Raw genomic sequence first — 16,684 nt, forward strand, 5'->3', positions numbered from 1 at the left:
AAACTTCCCACATACAGGACAACACTATGAAGGGTTTAAAAAAAAAACTTCACTCTGTTTGGAAAAAGTGGCTGGAGCTAAAACAAACAGGCAGTTGCACCACCTTTCCAGACAAGAGAGGAAAAAAAACACAAGCACTCAAAGACAGACATTCACAAAAGTGTCTCTTCATTCAATAAAGCTTTTTTTCTGTTGGCCAGCTTTATTTTGTTTTTTTGAATCCATAAGTCACTATCAGGTTCTCTTTTTTTTTTTACATATTGATTTACTTCCTCTGTTAATTTTACATGGGCTTGAAGAATCGGAACCCAGGCCTTTTCTATTACTTTCCTTTTTTTTACCTCTTCTACCTGGATCTCTGTTTATAAGACACTCCTCTAGACATGTTGTTCTCTCTAAATTAAATGAACCATTTCCGGTGGCAATGGCCTGTTTTCACCCTTAGTCCAATTTACCCATTTTTTTTTTGGTGGTCAATTGAAGACTGACCACAATACTGGAGCATAAAATTGCCTTTTGTGGTGTTTTAACTTGCTCCGATATCCATTCTGGATGATTAAGATTTTCCACAGTTTCTGATCTCTCAATCCTTTCGGCCAACCAAGTTCTCTACGCCCACTTCTCCTGGCCGTTACGTGGCCTGAAAAGGCTCTTAATTCGGGCTCAGTCTGGGTGTGTGAGAGATGTTGGCACGAACCAACCGTAGTTGATCAATCAGTCTCTGTTTCTTCTCTTAATCAATCCTTGTTTTTCCAAATCTCAATTTTCCCTAGTGACTCTTCCCGTTTCTCTAATTGCAATGTCGCACAAAGGTATTGCACACAACAGTATAACAAGGACAACTAGGACAAACAACATTCATGCGAGTACACAAATCATAACCTTAAACTCTATCTAAACAAATAATCAATTCTCAGTCTGCGTTGTACGCCACTACAGACTGAGTCCTTAACTTATCCTAATAAAACTTATGGTCCCATTACCTTAACTCTTATCACGTAAGAACCTTCGATCGATTGTGCTTTTTTTTTCCTACTCTTATCACATAAGAACCTTTGATCGACTAGCGCTGTTTTTACCTTACCTACTGAAACCTTCCCCGGGCTGTTTCAAGATATTTCCAGAACCAGATCTCTTCTGCCTGCGAGCTGAGAAAGAAATGGTCATAAAAAATAACTTTAGCTTTTAAATGTCGAGTCTCGTAGATTGCAGTACTACCCCTGTGGACAACAGATTACATATGCGATTCAACAGTGAAGAAACCTCTTGTGAGCAAAAAGCTCACCTTGTTTTGGCCACTGAAGCCTTTCACTGGAGAGGCACTATGCCTGTATCCGTTTTACTCACAGGGTAGAGTGTATGCATCTCGGTGGAACCTCCAAGAAGTAACTGTCGAAATCTTGACCTCCGATAAACGACTCGGACACCTTCAGCTCCAGCAGAAGTTTCTTTCATTTGCTTGCTAGCAAGGGAAAGGTCACACTCAGTCAAGGGCTAAGTGAACAGCTCCGCAATGGCACAGTTTCACGAGATATTTATACAGTAAAACCCAAGTTATGGCCTCTCCCTGTGCATTGGCTCTGTCTCGCAGTCAGTGAATACAGATAAAGAGTTAATTACTACATCCTTGTCCTGACATGGTTTCGAGATATTTCCTTTTGTCAGGGTTATTAGTTGGCCAGCCGGCCATCACTCCATGAGAGTGTGGTAATGAGCTATTACCTGCCTTGCATTGTGTCAGGATTGTCCAGTTTCAGGTCAGTTATCTTTTTGCATCAAATGGATGAGGTCTCTACAGGAGATAATGACTGGTGGTTTGAGTACTTTGAAAAGGGTGGGGTGGAGTGGAACTGGTGTCGTATAGACAATAGGAGAGCACCATGGGTGGTACTTGTCTTCAGCGGGACTTGTCTCCTAGCTGTCTGGTGGCTATTAGCCATTTCAAGCCAGGTTTAGCTGTTTATGCAAGCCGACTGCTTTATGCAGAAATTTCTGGAAGAACCAGGACTCCATTTTGTATATATTGCAAAGGGCACAAAAATACCGTGTGGTATCAGCTTAGATAAAAATACATTTCCACAGGAGTAAATTACAAGTAGGAACATGCCTATCTCTAAACTCTTAACACAATGATATAAAGTACAACTGGAGTGCAATGTTAAGCCAGTTTAAAAAAAAAATACTTGGCTAGTTACTGGACCTCCTGAACACTTTGCAAATGTTAGCACAATTTTTGTAATATTTTGAAGTGCATGCTCTCGTCACACTCTTGCACACTGGCTACTACTGCGCACATGTAGACTTCTGCCCTGGGAGCCAAAGTGCAATTTGCAGCCTGACAGTATAATGAGTTTTACACTCTGTACCTACTGGTCTCATCAGTTGTGCAATATAGCTGTAATCTCTGTGAATGCCCGTACCATTTCCATTGTACGGCACCAAATAACCGAGATCTGTGTTTTCTGAATGGGCTTTTTAACAGCTATATAAACTTGGGATTTTCTTATTTCTTAGTTCTGCCTAATGGCATCTGTTGCTCCTTGTAGACAGAGAGAAAGGAAAACTTAATGGAAAAGTATCACCTTTTTATTGTACCTGACCCGTATTAATTTCTAAGGTGGCCAGTGATATACTTTTGAAAGGAAGGACAGCTTTATCTGAAATCAAAGTATAATTGAAATAAAGCTGGCTGTTTTTAAAAAGGTAGATGTCCTGATGCACTACCTCCTGTGGAACAGTCACAGATAATCATAAAATAAGCTATGTTTTAATAAAAAGTAAATATCTATGACTTACAAATGCAAAGTATCAGAATATTGGTGTTTCTTGAGTTTGTGCTATTAATGTAATGGTTTAACAGTATTGTAAGCCAGAATACCTTAACTTTTGTCCAATCGTGGCTGGTAGTCATAGTTTGGGGTACAATGACTTGAACTTTCCATACCCATTGGACTGGATTTTCAGGATTTTGGGCGAAAACTTAAGCGATACGTGAAAATTACCGTTTTCACTGCGTTACCGATTTTTGGCTGAACTTTTCGGCCTTGAGTCTTGCAAAGAGAGGTGTTACACAATTATTCTCAGCGCAAACGCGATCCTTGCCAACTTTAGTGCAGGGTCGGGAGCTCTGCAAGAGAGGCCTTGAGGGGGAGAAAATTCAAAAAAACATTCAAAAAACATTACCAAGACCCTTGCCTAATAAATCGCTGCAATAAAATTTAAAAATTTAAAATTTAACTTTATCTTTTTTGCAGGTTTTCTAATTTACCGTTGCTGGCAGGACTGCATCAACAGGTTTTACCTGTTGCAGTTCTGGGCGCAGCATACGGGCCAGGAGAGTGCCGAAACTCAGACGGTAATGCAATCCGCGTCGTTACACGTCGGGTGCACCTCTCCCCGCCATACTTCCCATCACCGCCGCAAACAAGGAGCCAAGGATCCCGCCCAGGCTTTGCGACTGGGTTTTCGCCGCAGCAAAAACCCGGTCACAAACCCCTCAAATCCAGCCCAAAGTATTCCAGATTCCAAGAGATTAACATTGCTTTTTGTAAAATGCCCTGATTTTCTAAATTGCTCCTCAGGTACCCACGGATTAATAAAGAGTCCTTGCTTCCTGTAGCTAAGGATTTATCTAGCTCTGGGGACAATGCAGATGCCTGGTATCCACCAGGTCATGGAGACATCTATGCTAGCTTCCACAACTCTGGTCTGTTGGAAATCTTTCTGCAACAGAGGAAAGAATATATTTTTGTATCCAACATTGATAATCTTGGAGCAACAGTTGATCTGAACATTCTCCATCATCTTTTGAATCCACCAAATGGAAGACAATGCGAGTTTGTTATGGAAGTAACTGACAAGACAAGAGCAGATGTTAAGGTAATTAGTTGGCAATATAATGTAACGGTTCTATATCAAATTAACCAGATATTCTATTTCATAAACATTACATAATAAGTATTTTTAAACATTGATACTTAAAATTCCCGAATAATAGATCAGAAAGACCACAACTAATGAACAAGGGATTGCCTCATACTAAGAATGAGGAAAGACCTTGAACGTGTTTTCTCCCCTCCTGCCCGCCTCCCTTGTTAGTAACGCCAAACAATACCCCATAACAAACTCTTCTTCCTATATTCAGACATCCAGTCACCTCCCGTTGACAATGCTATAGAACTGGAAGCTAAACAGAAGTATTTAGACTGAGCAGATCCGAGAGAATAAATAATCATATTTGAGCAATCTTCCAACAGTTGCATATGAATCTAAATATTGTGCGAATGTAGCACTGTACATAGGTAATGCAATGTGCTGCAAATAATGCATGGTTAGTAAGATCAGTCATGATGGAATCCAGAGTGTTTTCCAGCATAAACTGTAGAAGGTTGGGTTCACATTTGTCCCAGTAATTGCTTCAGAAATCATTGGTCCCAACAACAAGTGCAAACAATGTTGAAGTGGTTACTGACTTCCTGGAATCTTCAACACATAACTGATGCTTCAAGTTTCTAATAGTGAAGGTATAAAAGTGCAATAAAAGTATTTAATTGTCCTTCTTACACACAGTTCCTATAGATATCTTGTCAATTACTGGATGTCTAGCTTCCCATTCCTCTTTGGAAATCTGAACATCTGTGCATGCACCTCGTGCCTTCCTGACATATGCGATATCCCCTGTGCCATAGAAATATTGAGGTCAAACGGGAGCCCAATATTAATTCAAAACAAGAAGCCAGAAAGGTTTTCAGATTTTCAAAGGCCCCAGCACCATTTAAGAAGTGGCAAACCTGGAAGTATCTAAAAAGTACCATCTTTAAGAGAACTCCCAGTACAAAGATACACGCTGCCTGATCGATCTATTCCCTTACAGTCCAGCCAACAAAATCCGAAGTAACATCAAGTATTCTTGCATCAATATTCTCTCCCCTGCCCCTTTACAGATGCAACATTTCTGTGTTCTTTAATTAAACTACTTTATTATTTAATAAATACTGTGGCTACAAGAGCAGGTTAGAGGCTGGGTATTGTGCGGCGCGTGTCTCACCTCCTGACTCGCCTCCTTTCCACCATCTATAAGGCACAAGTTAGGAGTGTGATGGAATATCTCCACTTGCCTGGATGAGTGCAGCTACAACACCACTCAAGAATATCTACACCATCCAGGACAAAGCAGCCTTTTTGATTGGCCCATCCACCACCTTAAACATTCACTCCCTCCACCATCAGCTGCAGTGTGTACCATCTACAAGACCAGCTGCAGCAACTCGCCAAGGCTTCTTCGACAGCACCTCCCAACCCCATGACCTCTACCACCTAGAAGGACAAGGGCAGTAGGCGCATGGGAACACCATCATCTCCAAGTCTCACACTATCCTGACTTCGAAATATATCAATGTTCCTTCATAGTCGCTGGGTCAAAATCCTGGAACTTCCTCCCTACCAACACTGTGGGAGCACCTTCACCACACAGACTGCAGCAGTTTAAGAAGTCGGCTCACCACCACCTTCTTGAGGGCAATTAGGGATGGGCAATAAATGCTGGTCTCGCCAGACACCCACATCCCAGGAACGAATTTAAAAAAAAACAATCAGCAGAAGGGCCTAATGGAAAATGGAAATTTAGTGTCCTTGCCGAACCATCCCCTTGACCAGATGAAATAGTACTTGGGCAGACATTAAAGGGATCAGACAAGAGAAAAACATGGTAAAAAGTTAAGCAGATGAGAGTAATGTTGTTCCATCACAGCCCATGTAGGAAAGCCCATAAAAGACAAGCATAAAAGAAATCTGCATTAACCATTTTTTTTAGAAAAGGCAGTAAAGTAACACCTCACCCCTCTGATGAGCCTAATAGACAGACAGTCATTTACCATTCCATTAGAAGAGACACATTTACTAGTCTAGTTTCCCAAAAGTAACTTGGCTTAAGTACTAAGAACATTTCAATGACAATAGGAATGAGAAATACTGTGTGTTAATTTTAAGAGCACTGACTTGTACTTGATATAAGACAAAGCAAGGTAATTTCATGAATGGCTCGCAATATTGGAGGGAAATTTCAAACCTTTATTTTTAACAATTTTAATAATGAAATGTCTTGCCTTAACACGATCCTGATACTCTGAACCACTTTTACTTTATTCAAGTACAAGTACTACATGTATTGTTGGAATAAAAACATTTTGACAGAGGTCCAAATTAGTCATTGAATTGAGTGGCTGTAACAGTTGTTTTAGTGCTGCACTATTTCACCAGAATTCTGATTTAATTGCTACTTTCCAGTAATTATCCATTATATATAATGAAGTGATGTGGAGAAATTTTGGACAAATGCAAGTGATTCCAGCAGTGAATTGTTGCTAGTATAACTAGCTGATTAGCAATGATACAATATATGATTTCAAACTGCTGAGAATTGAAGCAAGATGCTTCAAATACAACATGTAATTATTGGCAAAAGTGTGGAATAAAATTAGTGAAGTTTTTAATTTTAAAAGGATTTTCCTCATTCAATATTTTCAAGGACTAATAATGTGCTATAATTTCTAAATACGTCTTCATTATTCTGCCAGGTGACCAACACAGATTAAAGTCTTTTGAGCAGTAAAATATCACCTTAACTGTACTGAAATGAATAGGGCAGTGTTGCTGTTCCTCAATCCTGCAGGGCACATTGCATGCAGTCTCATTGATCATAGAAATTTACAACACAGAAGGAGGTCATTCGGCCTATCATGTCTGCACCAGTCGAAAAAGAGTTATCCCATTTTTCAGCTCTTGTTCTGTAGGTTACGCTACTTTTTAAATGTGATTAGGGTTTCTGCCTCTACCACCCATTCAGTTAGTGCATTTCAGAACTCCACCATGCTCTGGGTGAAAAAGTTTCTCCTTTTAATCCTTCTACTGGTTACTTTAAATCTATGCCCTCCCTGGTTATTGACCTCTCTGCCAAGGGAAATAGAGTGGATAGGAAGCACCTATCTAGGCGCCTCATAATTTTATATGCCTAAATTAAGTCTCCCCTCCGCCTCCTCTGTTCTAAAGAAAACCCCAGCTCCAATCTTTTCTCATAGTTAAAATTCTCCAGTTGTGGCAACATCCTTGTAAATTGCCTCTGCACCCTCTCCAGTGCAATCACATCTTTCCTGTAATGTGGTAACCAGAACTGTATGCAGTACTCTAGCTGTGGTCTAACTGGTGTTTTATACAAAAGCAAAATACTGCAGATGCTAAAAATCTGAAATAAAAATAGAAAATGCTGTACTCAGCAGACCAGGCAGCATCTGTGGCGAAAGAAACAGAGTTAACATTTCAGGTCGATGACCCTTCATCAGAACTGGAAAAAGTTAAAGACGTAACAAATTTTTAAGCAAGTGTAGGGGCAGGGCAAGGAGGGAGGGGAGGATTTACTTGTACTTGTTGCAATTTAGTATACTGTATTTGCTGCTCACGATGCAGTGGTCTTTACATTGGGGAGACCAAATGCAGATTGGGTGACCGCTTTGGGGAACACCTCCATTCAGTCCGTAAGTATGACCCTGAGCTTTAATTATCCGCTCCACTCCCACTCTGATCTCTGTCCTCTGACTCTTACACTGTTCCAATGTAGCTCAACGTAAGCTCGAGGAACAGTGTCGCATCTTTCGATTAGGCACTTTACAGCCTTCTGGACTCAACATCGAGTTTAACAATTTCAGACCATCACCTCTGCACTATATTTTTTTTCACATGGCAGCTGTTGATGATTCTACCATTTCTATTTACATGTCATCTTATGTTTCTTCACTTGTCCCATTACCATCACATTTGCCTTGCATCATCATCCCTTTTGTTAATCTCTTCTGCCTTCCACCCTATCACAAACCTTCCCTTTTGTTCTTTCCTTGTCCCCCCCCTTCCCTTCCCCTGCACTTGCTTAAAAATCTGTTGCATCTCTAACTTTTTTTAGTTCTAACGAAGGGTCATCGACCTGAAACGTTAACTCTGTTTCTCTGTCCACAAATGCTGCCTGACCCGCTGAGTATTTCCAGAGTTTTATACAGTTCTAACCTCTCTGCTCTTGTGTCTGCTCTGATCATCCTGATTCGTATTTGTTTTTATTGTATTGAGTTTGTCTCACACAATTACTATCTGTAGGTAGTGGTATTTTGTATTCTTTGTGGATGGGTTTTGAAATGTCTGGTTTGTGAATAAATGTCTGCATGTTTTTACACTTTGATTCTCATGAAGTCTTTGCTTTGCAGGGAGGTACCCTTATTCAATATGATGGTAAGCTAAGACTGCTGGAAATAGCTCAGGTGCCTAAAGCACATGTTGATGAATTTAAATCGGTCACCAAGTTCAAGATCTTCAACACCAATAACTTGTGGATTTCTTTGACTGCAATCGAAAGGCTACAAAAGCAAAATGCTATTGATATGGAAATCATTTTAAACCCAAAGGTAATGTAATTTATACAAAATACCTGCAGGTTTGTAAGCCATAACAGAAAAACTTAAGTCTTGCATTGATGTAACATCTTATCACATCTGTTTTAAAGTGTTTCATATAAATTACTTTTGAAGTGCAGCTACAGTAAGTGTGGTAGCCCATTTATGTTCTGCAATAGGAATAGGGCACAGACAGTAATTAAATGAAGGACCAGTTGAACTGTTTTGGTGGTGGCTGGGGAAACAATCACAAAATGGTATTGGGGGTAATGTATTGACATGGATAGAGAACTGGTTGGCAGACAGGAAGCAAAGAGTGCGAATAAACGGGTCCTTTTCAGAATGGCAGGCAGTGACTAGTTGGGTGCCGCAAGGTTCAGTGCTGGGACCCCAGCTATTTACAATATACATTAATGATTTAGATGAAGGAATTGAATGTAATATCTCCAAGTTTGCAGATGACACTAAGCTGGGTGGCAGTGTGAGCTCCGAGGAAGATGCTAAGAGGCTGCAGGATGACTTGGACAGGTTAGGTGAGTGGGCAAATGCATGGCAGATGCAATATAATGTGGATAAATGTGACGTTATCCACTTTGGTGGTAAGAACGGAAGGCAGATTATTATCTGAATGGTGACAGATTAGTAAAAAGGGAGGTGCAACGAGACCTGGGCGTCATGGTGCATCAGTCACTGAAGGTAGGCATGCAGGTACAACAGGCAGTAAAGAAAGCAAATGGCATGCTGGCCTTCATAGCGAGGGGATTTGAGTATAGGATCAGGGAGGTCTTACTGCAGTTGTACAGGGCCTTGGTGAGACCACACCTTGAGCATTGTGTGCAGTTTTGGTCTCCTAATCTGAGGAAGGGCATGCTTGCTATTGAGGGAGTTCACCAGACTAATTCCCGGGATGGCAGGACTGACATATGAAGAAAAATTGGATCAACTAGGCTTACATTCACTGGAATTTAGAAGAATGAGAGGGGATCTCATAGAAACATATAAAATTATGACGGGACTGGACAGGCTAGATGCAGGAAGAATGTTCCTGATGTTGGGGAAGTCCATAACCAGGGGACACAGTCTAAGGATAAGGTGTAAGCCATATAGGATCGAGGTGAGGAGAAACGTTTTCACCCAGCGAGTGGTGAATCTGTGGAATTCTCTACCACAGAAAGTTGTTGAGTCCAGTTCGTTGGATATATTCATGAGGGAGTTAGATGTGGCCTTTACGGCTAAAGGGATCAGGGGGTATGGAGAGAAGGCTGGAGTGGGGTACTGAAGTTGCATGATCAGCCATGATTATATTGAATGGTTGTGCAGGCTCGAAGGGCCGAATAGCCTACTCCTGTACCTATTTTCTATGTTTCTGTGAAACTGCCGTCCCTCTTTAAGTAATGCCATGGGATCTTAAACATTCATTTAAAGGGTGGATAGGGCCTTGGGTTAACTTATCGTCCAAAGGATGGTACCTTTCACAATGCTCCCTCTGTTCTACTCTTGAATTAGGTTTAGCATTGCAGTGTTCTTTCTTTTAGTTTTATATAATTACCTGCTACTTTACCCCAGTTTTCTATTTTGAATATCTAGTATTTAAAAAAAAAAAATAGCATTTTCTTTCACTAAATGAGTGAATCCCAATTATGAGGTTGGTTAGGACTGAGTTGTGTATATGTGTTGCATTTTGGCCCAGTGGTAGCACACTCTCCTCTGAATTGGCAAGCTGTGCATTGCAGCCCAACTCCAGGAATTCAGCATTTAATCTAGGCCGACTCTTGGTGCAGTGTTGAGGGGGTGCGGCATTGTTGGAGGTACTGTCTTTCAGATGAGATGTTAATTTAAGGTGAATGTAAAAGATTGAAAGAAGAGCAGGGGAGTTCTTCCAGTGTCCTTGCCACTCTCTGGTTGAACCAGATTGTTCATAATCTCGCTGTCCTATTGGACCATGAGCTGAACTTCCAACGCTATACTTTCAGCTCCATAACATCCCCGTTCCTCCCCCTGCCTCAGTTCATCTGTGCTGAAACTGTTGTCTATGCTTTTGTTACCTCCAGACCCAACTATTCCAATGCTCTCCTGGCCTGCCTTTTTCCACCCTCCATAAGCTTTGCTGCCGGTAAACTGTCCCTTACCAATTCCTGCTCACCAGTCACCCCTGTGCTCGCCGGCCGACATTGTCTAAATTCACCAATGTCTTGAATTTAAAATTCTCATCCTCATGTTCAAATTCCTCCATGGTCTCGTCCCTCCCTATCTCTGTAACCTCCTCCAGCCCTACAACCCTGTGAGATCTCTGCATTCCTCCAATTGTCCTCTTGCGCTTCCTCCACCATTAGCGGGTGTACCTTCAGACCTCTTTGCCCTAAACCCCAGAATTCTTTGCCTCCCTCTCCTCCTTTAAAACTTACCTCTTTGATCAAGTTTTAATCAGCTGTCCGAATATCTCTTCTGGCTCGGTGTTATTTTTTGTCTGATTTATGCTCGTGAAGTGCCTTTTATGTTTAAAGAAGTCTATTTTTATGTTCAAGGTATATATATGCTAATTGTTTTTCTTTCTAATAGACATTGGATGATGGCTTAAATGTGATTCAGCTTGAGACAGCTGTTGGTGCTGCCATTAAGTGCTTTGAAAATGCACTCGGTGTTAATGTGCCACGTAGTCGCTTCTTGCCTGTCAAGACCACCTCTGATCTGATGCTGGTGATGTCCAACCTGTACAGCCTTAATGCTGGATCTCTGACGATGAGTGACAAAAGAGAATTCCGAACTGTGCCTTTGGTTAAACTGGGCAGTTCCTTTACTAAAGTAATGAGTTCCACAGTATTAATTTAAAAAAAAAAAAGAGATAATGAATCCTGTTGGTTTTGTGCCATTTTAGATCCTGTATCCTATTCATCTTTTAACTCGTGTTACAGGTTTTACATGGGTATAACCTGGTGGGCCTGCAGATCTAATCTCTCCTTTTTAATTATGTGAATGAAGTGTTAGCTATTACTGTATTACTAAAAATGGAAGCTGAAGAGAATCTGGAGAATCTTAAACAAACAGTTACTATTTTTTAAAATATTACTTTTTATTATTTTAAATAACTTGACCCTTGCTGTGTCACGATTTGGGGTAATAGTTTATAAACAAAATGCTTTTCAGCACGTCATCAAATTGAGAACCCTGACTAAGGACTTTAACCTAATGCTCCCAATATAACAATGTATTGTGGCAAAGTCTTCTTTTTAAAAAGCTTCATAAATTGACTGGTCTCAGCTCCGTAGTTGGTGGAATCACAAAAGACCAGTCTGATGAGTGGAAAACCTCACTTAATTGTATCTCTCTTCTCCTCCTTCCCAAGCACTGGGATACTAGGATGAATTGGGATGAATCCCCTCTACAGCCTGGGCTGAGACAGGCTGGGTCAGTACAAGCCAAAGATTGCACTTGGGATCTTCCTTATGTGTGGCTTAGTACCACACCACACAATGCATTTAACCACTGGGCTGTTGAGAAAGAGAAAGTGGGTAGGAAGCATTGGATGCCAGTATAAAGCTGACTGTGCCTCCTTTATGGAGAATTGTCCACTCTACCAACGCATTCACATCCACTGCCAAACTGCAGTGCTCTACACTGGAGAAGCCTGGTTAAGATCCTGCCATGCCCTGGATGCAGTAGTGTACAAAAGGAAACCATACCTTCAAACATTTTGTTTCACAAGGACTGAGAGTGCATAATCTTCTCTGACCTAGATTCTAGTCATTTGATCTAGTTTGTACTGCTTGGCACAACAATGACCATCAAACTGGAGATCAATGTAAAAGCTAATGTCAGTGTAACCACTAATGATTGACACAGGCAAATTGAGCTGGTAAACAGCTAACAAATTTCTGTCAATAGACTTAATATAGTAGCTCATAATCTCTCGAGACGAAACATATCGCACCACACGTCCACCAACAGATTGAAGTATGTTAACAAATGTATGACAGCTGTTAAACATTCGCAGAAGTATCACCTTGGAAATTGACAGATGGCCTCTCAATCCTCTGTAAATTGGCATCCTACCTTTCATTGAGAGAAAATGTACATAGAAAGCAAAGTCCCATAAAGCTGGGTTATGGTCTGGTGCTAGTCCAGCTTGCTGTTGTAATGCTGTGTTCCTCACCTTAGGCTGACTTCTTAGGGAGGGTATATAACTCTGTGGTATGTTTGCTGTGATGTAGCCCCAGGTTGTAGGTTGCCTGTCCTCTTAGCCTGAATTGATTTGAAACATTGAGGAAGCAAAAATATAAATGGGAAAGGAAATATTAAATCTAAATGTACTTTCTTTGGGCCCATATTTCCCCAGGAATTGCTGTTTTTATTTGGAGCAACTTGATTTTTCTGGAGTATCTTTTTAGTTGCAATTCTGTCCATTTAATTTGTGTCAGTGTAAATGACTTAGGTTTTTTTTTTCAAAAGGGGGTGTTCCCAGCCTGTTTTGGCCATTTAAGCGAGTTTGGCCAGCAAATAATTGCTCCAAACTAACTTAGGTCAGAGTAAATGTCCACTTTTGTACGTTCTGAAAAACCTTGCGGACACTTTAGAAAGCAGGCGCAGGTAGCCAGAGATAAGGGGGTGGGGGGAAGGGAAGTTAGAGGATTTTCCAAAGCATTAAACACTTCTCTTTTTAAAATAAAGAACCATCATCAATAATAAATGATTGATTGATCGATCTATCAGTAAATAAAAAAATTAAAAGTTCCTACCTCACCTACTGCAGCATACTTAGTCATTGTGTAAAATGCTGATACTATTTGAGATGCATAGACATCAAAGGGGTAAGTTCTGGCAGGACTGCTAATCCAAGAACAAAGGGTTCTGCCTTCTGAAAAGAGTGCTGGGTAAATATGTCATATGCATGCTCAAAGTAATTAAGTTTATGTACTGGAGTATATTATATAGACTGCCAACATTATTTCCTTAGCACTGCAAACAAAGTGGCCTAAATCTCCCTGTGTACACACTCCATATTGCCGTGTTGCCATGGGAACTGTTCAGGGAGCACGGGAAGACCTATGCGGCAGGCCACTCGGCCCGAGATAGGGGCTGCGAACATCGCGTTGTCCCTTCGGCCAGGGATAGGGTCGCCCGGAGACAGGATGTGCTGTGAGGGCCAGGAGCTACTGCGCACGCGCACAGACTCCACTGCGCATGCGCGCAGCTGCCGGCACTCTTTTTGGCGCAGGGCTGTAGTTCCACCCACCACGCGTTCCGATGTGCTGCGCTGCGCCGCGCCACAGGTTACAGGCCTGCAACCAACGGAGAGAATACGGAGGTAAGAAATCGGCGCTGCTTCTATACTATAAAGTCCGTGCACCTCACGGAGGTGTACCGTTCTAGCAGAGTGGGCAAACTTGGGCCCAATTTGACTTAATCTGGAGAACTGCATTCAGTAGTTTTGAGTCCTGAGAAAAAAGTTTTTATTTTAAATAATCTAATCTAAAATGACAGGAACTGATTTCAAATAAATACATTTTCTTTCATTTAAATGATTATTACATTTTTTTTAAATAAAGATTGAATTATCTAATCAGGAGTAGAATAGTCATGTCCAAGGGTAAAGGCCAGTGTTTGGTTTTAGTACTGTACTCAATTAGCTTTCCAAATGCTGGCTGGCCCTTGCACTTTGTCAAGTAAGCAAATTAATCTATAGCAACTGATAGAATATGATACTTGAAGGCAGTGCAAACAGATGCTCTTTTTTCCAACCAGGTGCAAGATTACCTGACTAGGTTGGACAGTATACCAGATATACTTGAATTGGATCACCTTACTGTTTCAGGAGATGTTACTTTCGGGAAGAATGTTGTATTGAAGGTTAGTATCACCTTACTGTTTCAGGAGATGTTACTTTTGAGAAGAATGTTGTATTGAAAGTTAGTAAAGAGCTGTGTTTGGTCGGTACTTGGTATTGTAAAGAGTGTGCTTAATTCCTCTAAATTACTGTTCAAAATTGTCAAATCTGTGAAATCCTACATCACAACCCAAAGCAGCGACTGCAGTAAAGACGAGCTTTTTCTGATTTAGAAAGAAACTCCGTGCCCATTTGCCCACTGTTAAATTGACATCGTGGGAATGTTGGGCAGATTATTTTTGAAGAGTTCACTGCTACCCAAGTTTCTGTAGGTGTTCAAAGTAAAGACCGGCTACGGGCTTTTTTGTGGTATGAGATTTTCTTTCAGATAAGTTGTTACATGAAAAAGATGCAAGTACAGTACTTGCACACTGTGTACAGGCATATCAATGAACAAAGTAGGTGTAGGTATGTTTAGACAAACTGGTTTTGTTGGCATCCACTCCTGACGATACTAAATATTTCATTTAGTAATGGTTTTTTTACTATGTTCTTTTGTGCCTTTTGATTTGGTTTTCTCTATCTAATTTGCACCTTAATATTTAGTCATTAATTATACAGAAAGAACTTGCATTTCTATAGCCCCTTTCACGTCACCCCAAAGTGCTTTACAGCTAATGAAGTACTTTTGAAGTGTAGCCACTGTTGTAATGTAGGAAACGCAGCAGTCAATTTACGCACAGCAAGCTTCCACAAACAACAATGTGATATTGACCAGATAATCTGTTTTAGTGATGATCGATGATAGATAAATATTGGTCAGGACACTAAGGGAGAATGCCACTGCTCTTTGTATAGTGCAATAGGATCTTTTACATCCATCTGAGAGGGCAGACGGGACCTCAGTTTAATGTCTCATCCGAAAGAGAAAGACTGCTTAGCTCAGATTATCAGATGTACAGTAACACATCTTGGATTGAGAATTTTCTGGGCATCATGGACATAAGCCCACATCCTACCATATTGGTACACCAACCTTCCATGCCAATGAGTTGCCCTCTAGATAAAACCAGAAATGCAAGAAAAGTGATATTCAACAGATTCTAAAATGTTTTAAGGACATTATCAGTAGCATCTTTATTTCTATTAATTTAGATTACAGTTTTTATGATACTTGGCATCACGTGATCTGCACCTTGATGTGCATCAATTATGTTTTTTTTGTATTTAGGGAACGGTTATAATTATTGCAAATCATGGAGACAGGATTGACATACCTCCAGGTGCCATATTGGAAAATAAGATTGTTTCAGGCAATCTGCGGATCCTGGACCATTAGGAGAAAGATTTATGATCCTAACCTGTTGAAATTGCTTTATTTTATCATGTGATGCATCACACAGTAATGTGATTCATACATAGTTTTATGTGCATTGAAATGCTTAAAGTATGTGCTAGCTTCGAGTGTGAAGACTTATTTCTTCCAGGTAGCTGTTTCAAAATTGCTTACCATTTTAAAATTGTACTTGTTGCCACCTTTTGTGGAGATTTTAAAACCATGTCCTGCAGAAAGCTCCAAGTACTGCAGTAGCATTTATATACCAACGTTAAAATGTGGCCCCAATTTCTTTCTTTCACAATACAGGTATTATGAATTCAACTTTTAGTTGTGTCCATTTAAAAAGAAAATCAACTTTGTAATAAATTGTTTCCAGTACTCGAGTAAAATTTTCTGTTCCAAGCTAGTGCTTACTTTACATTGTCTTTGAACTGTAATAAAGTGCAGTGTTAAAATTGTCTGTGTTTTATGTTCTGTTTAGTGAGCCTTGTTAATGTTGTTTATTTTTAAGGAACGCCAGGTAACCAAGGTATTTATATTTTATCCCGTCAGTTGTCTAACTTGAGACATACCAGCCAATAAAATGAACTCTTTTTTTCCATCATCGCAGTGCTGCTACGTGTGAATGGCTTGCTGTAATAGTTTATTTTTTTTTGGTCAAGCATTCGTCAAAAAGGACCATTATCCCTCATGACAGTTGGTGAAAGCAAGAGTTGAAGGGCAGACCCATAGTGCTACAATATATTCCCATCTGCCATTTTAGAATTTGGTGATAGGATTAAGAAACATAGAAAATAGGTGCAGGAGCACGCCTTTCGAGCCTGCACTGCCATTCAATATGATCATGGCTGATCATTCAATTTCAGTATCTCACCCCAGCCTTCTCTCCATACCCCCGATCCCTTTAGCTGTAAGGGCCACATCTAACTCCCTTTTGAATATGTCCAACGAACTGGACTCAATAATTTTCTGTGGCAGAGAATTCCATAGGTTCACAACTCTCTGGGTGAAAAAGTTTCTCCTCATCTCAGTCCTATATGGCTTAAACCTTATCCTTAGACTGTGTCCCCTGGTTCTGGACTTCCCCAACAT

The 16,684-nt window shown here is 40.5% G+C and overlaps 1 protein-coding gene across 3 annotated transcripts in view; it reads left to right on the forward strand.

Annotated features, from left to right (window-relative positions):
* Window positions 1-16,047, forward strand: part of ugp2b (UDP-glucose pyrophosphorylase 2b) — a 58,744-nt gene extending 42,697 nt beyond the window's left edge. For all 3 annotated transcript variants that reach the window (XM_070889758.1, XM_070889755.1, XM_070889756.1), the window contains 5 exons: window positions 3,582-3,879; window positions 8,247-8,444; window positions 10,992-11,234; window positions 14,172-14,276; window positions 15,485-16,047. In XM_070889758.1, the coding sequence (XP_070745859.1) occupies window positions 3,582-3,879; window positions 8,247-8,444; window positions 10,992-11,234; window positions 14,172-14,276; window positions 15,485-15,592 (952 nt within the window). In that variant the 3' untranslated portion in view covers window positions 15,593-16,047. The remainder of the gene's footprint in view (window positions 1-3,581; window positions 3,880-8,246; window positions 8,445-10,991; window positions 11,235-14,171; window positions 14,277-15,484) is intronic.
* The last annotated feature ends 637 nt before the right edge of the window (window positions 16,048-16,684 follow it).

Source organism: Pristiophorus japonicus, chromosome 9, assembly GCF_044704955.1.
Source record: "Pristiophorus japonicus isolate sPriJap1 chromosome 9, sPriJap1.hap1, whole genome shotgun sequence".
Classification (NCBI taxonomy): Eukaryota; Metazoa; Chordata; class Chondrichthyes; family Pristiophoridae; genus Pristiophorus; species Pristiophorus japonicus.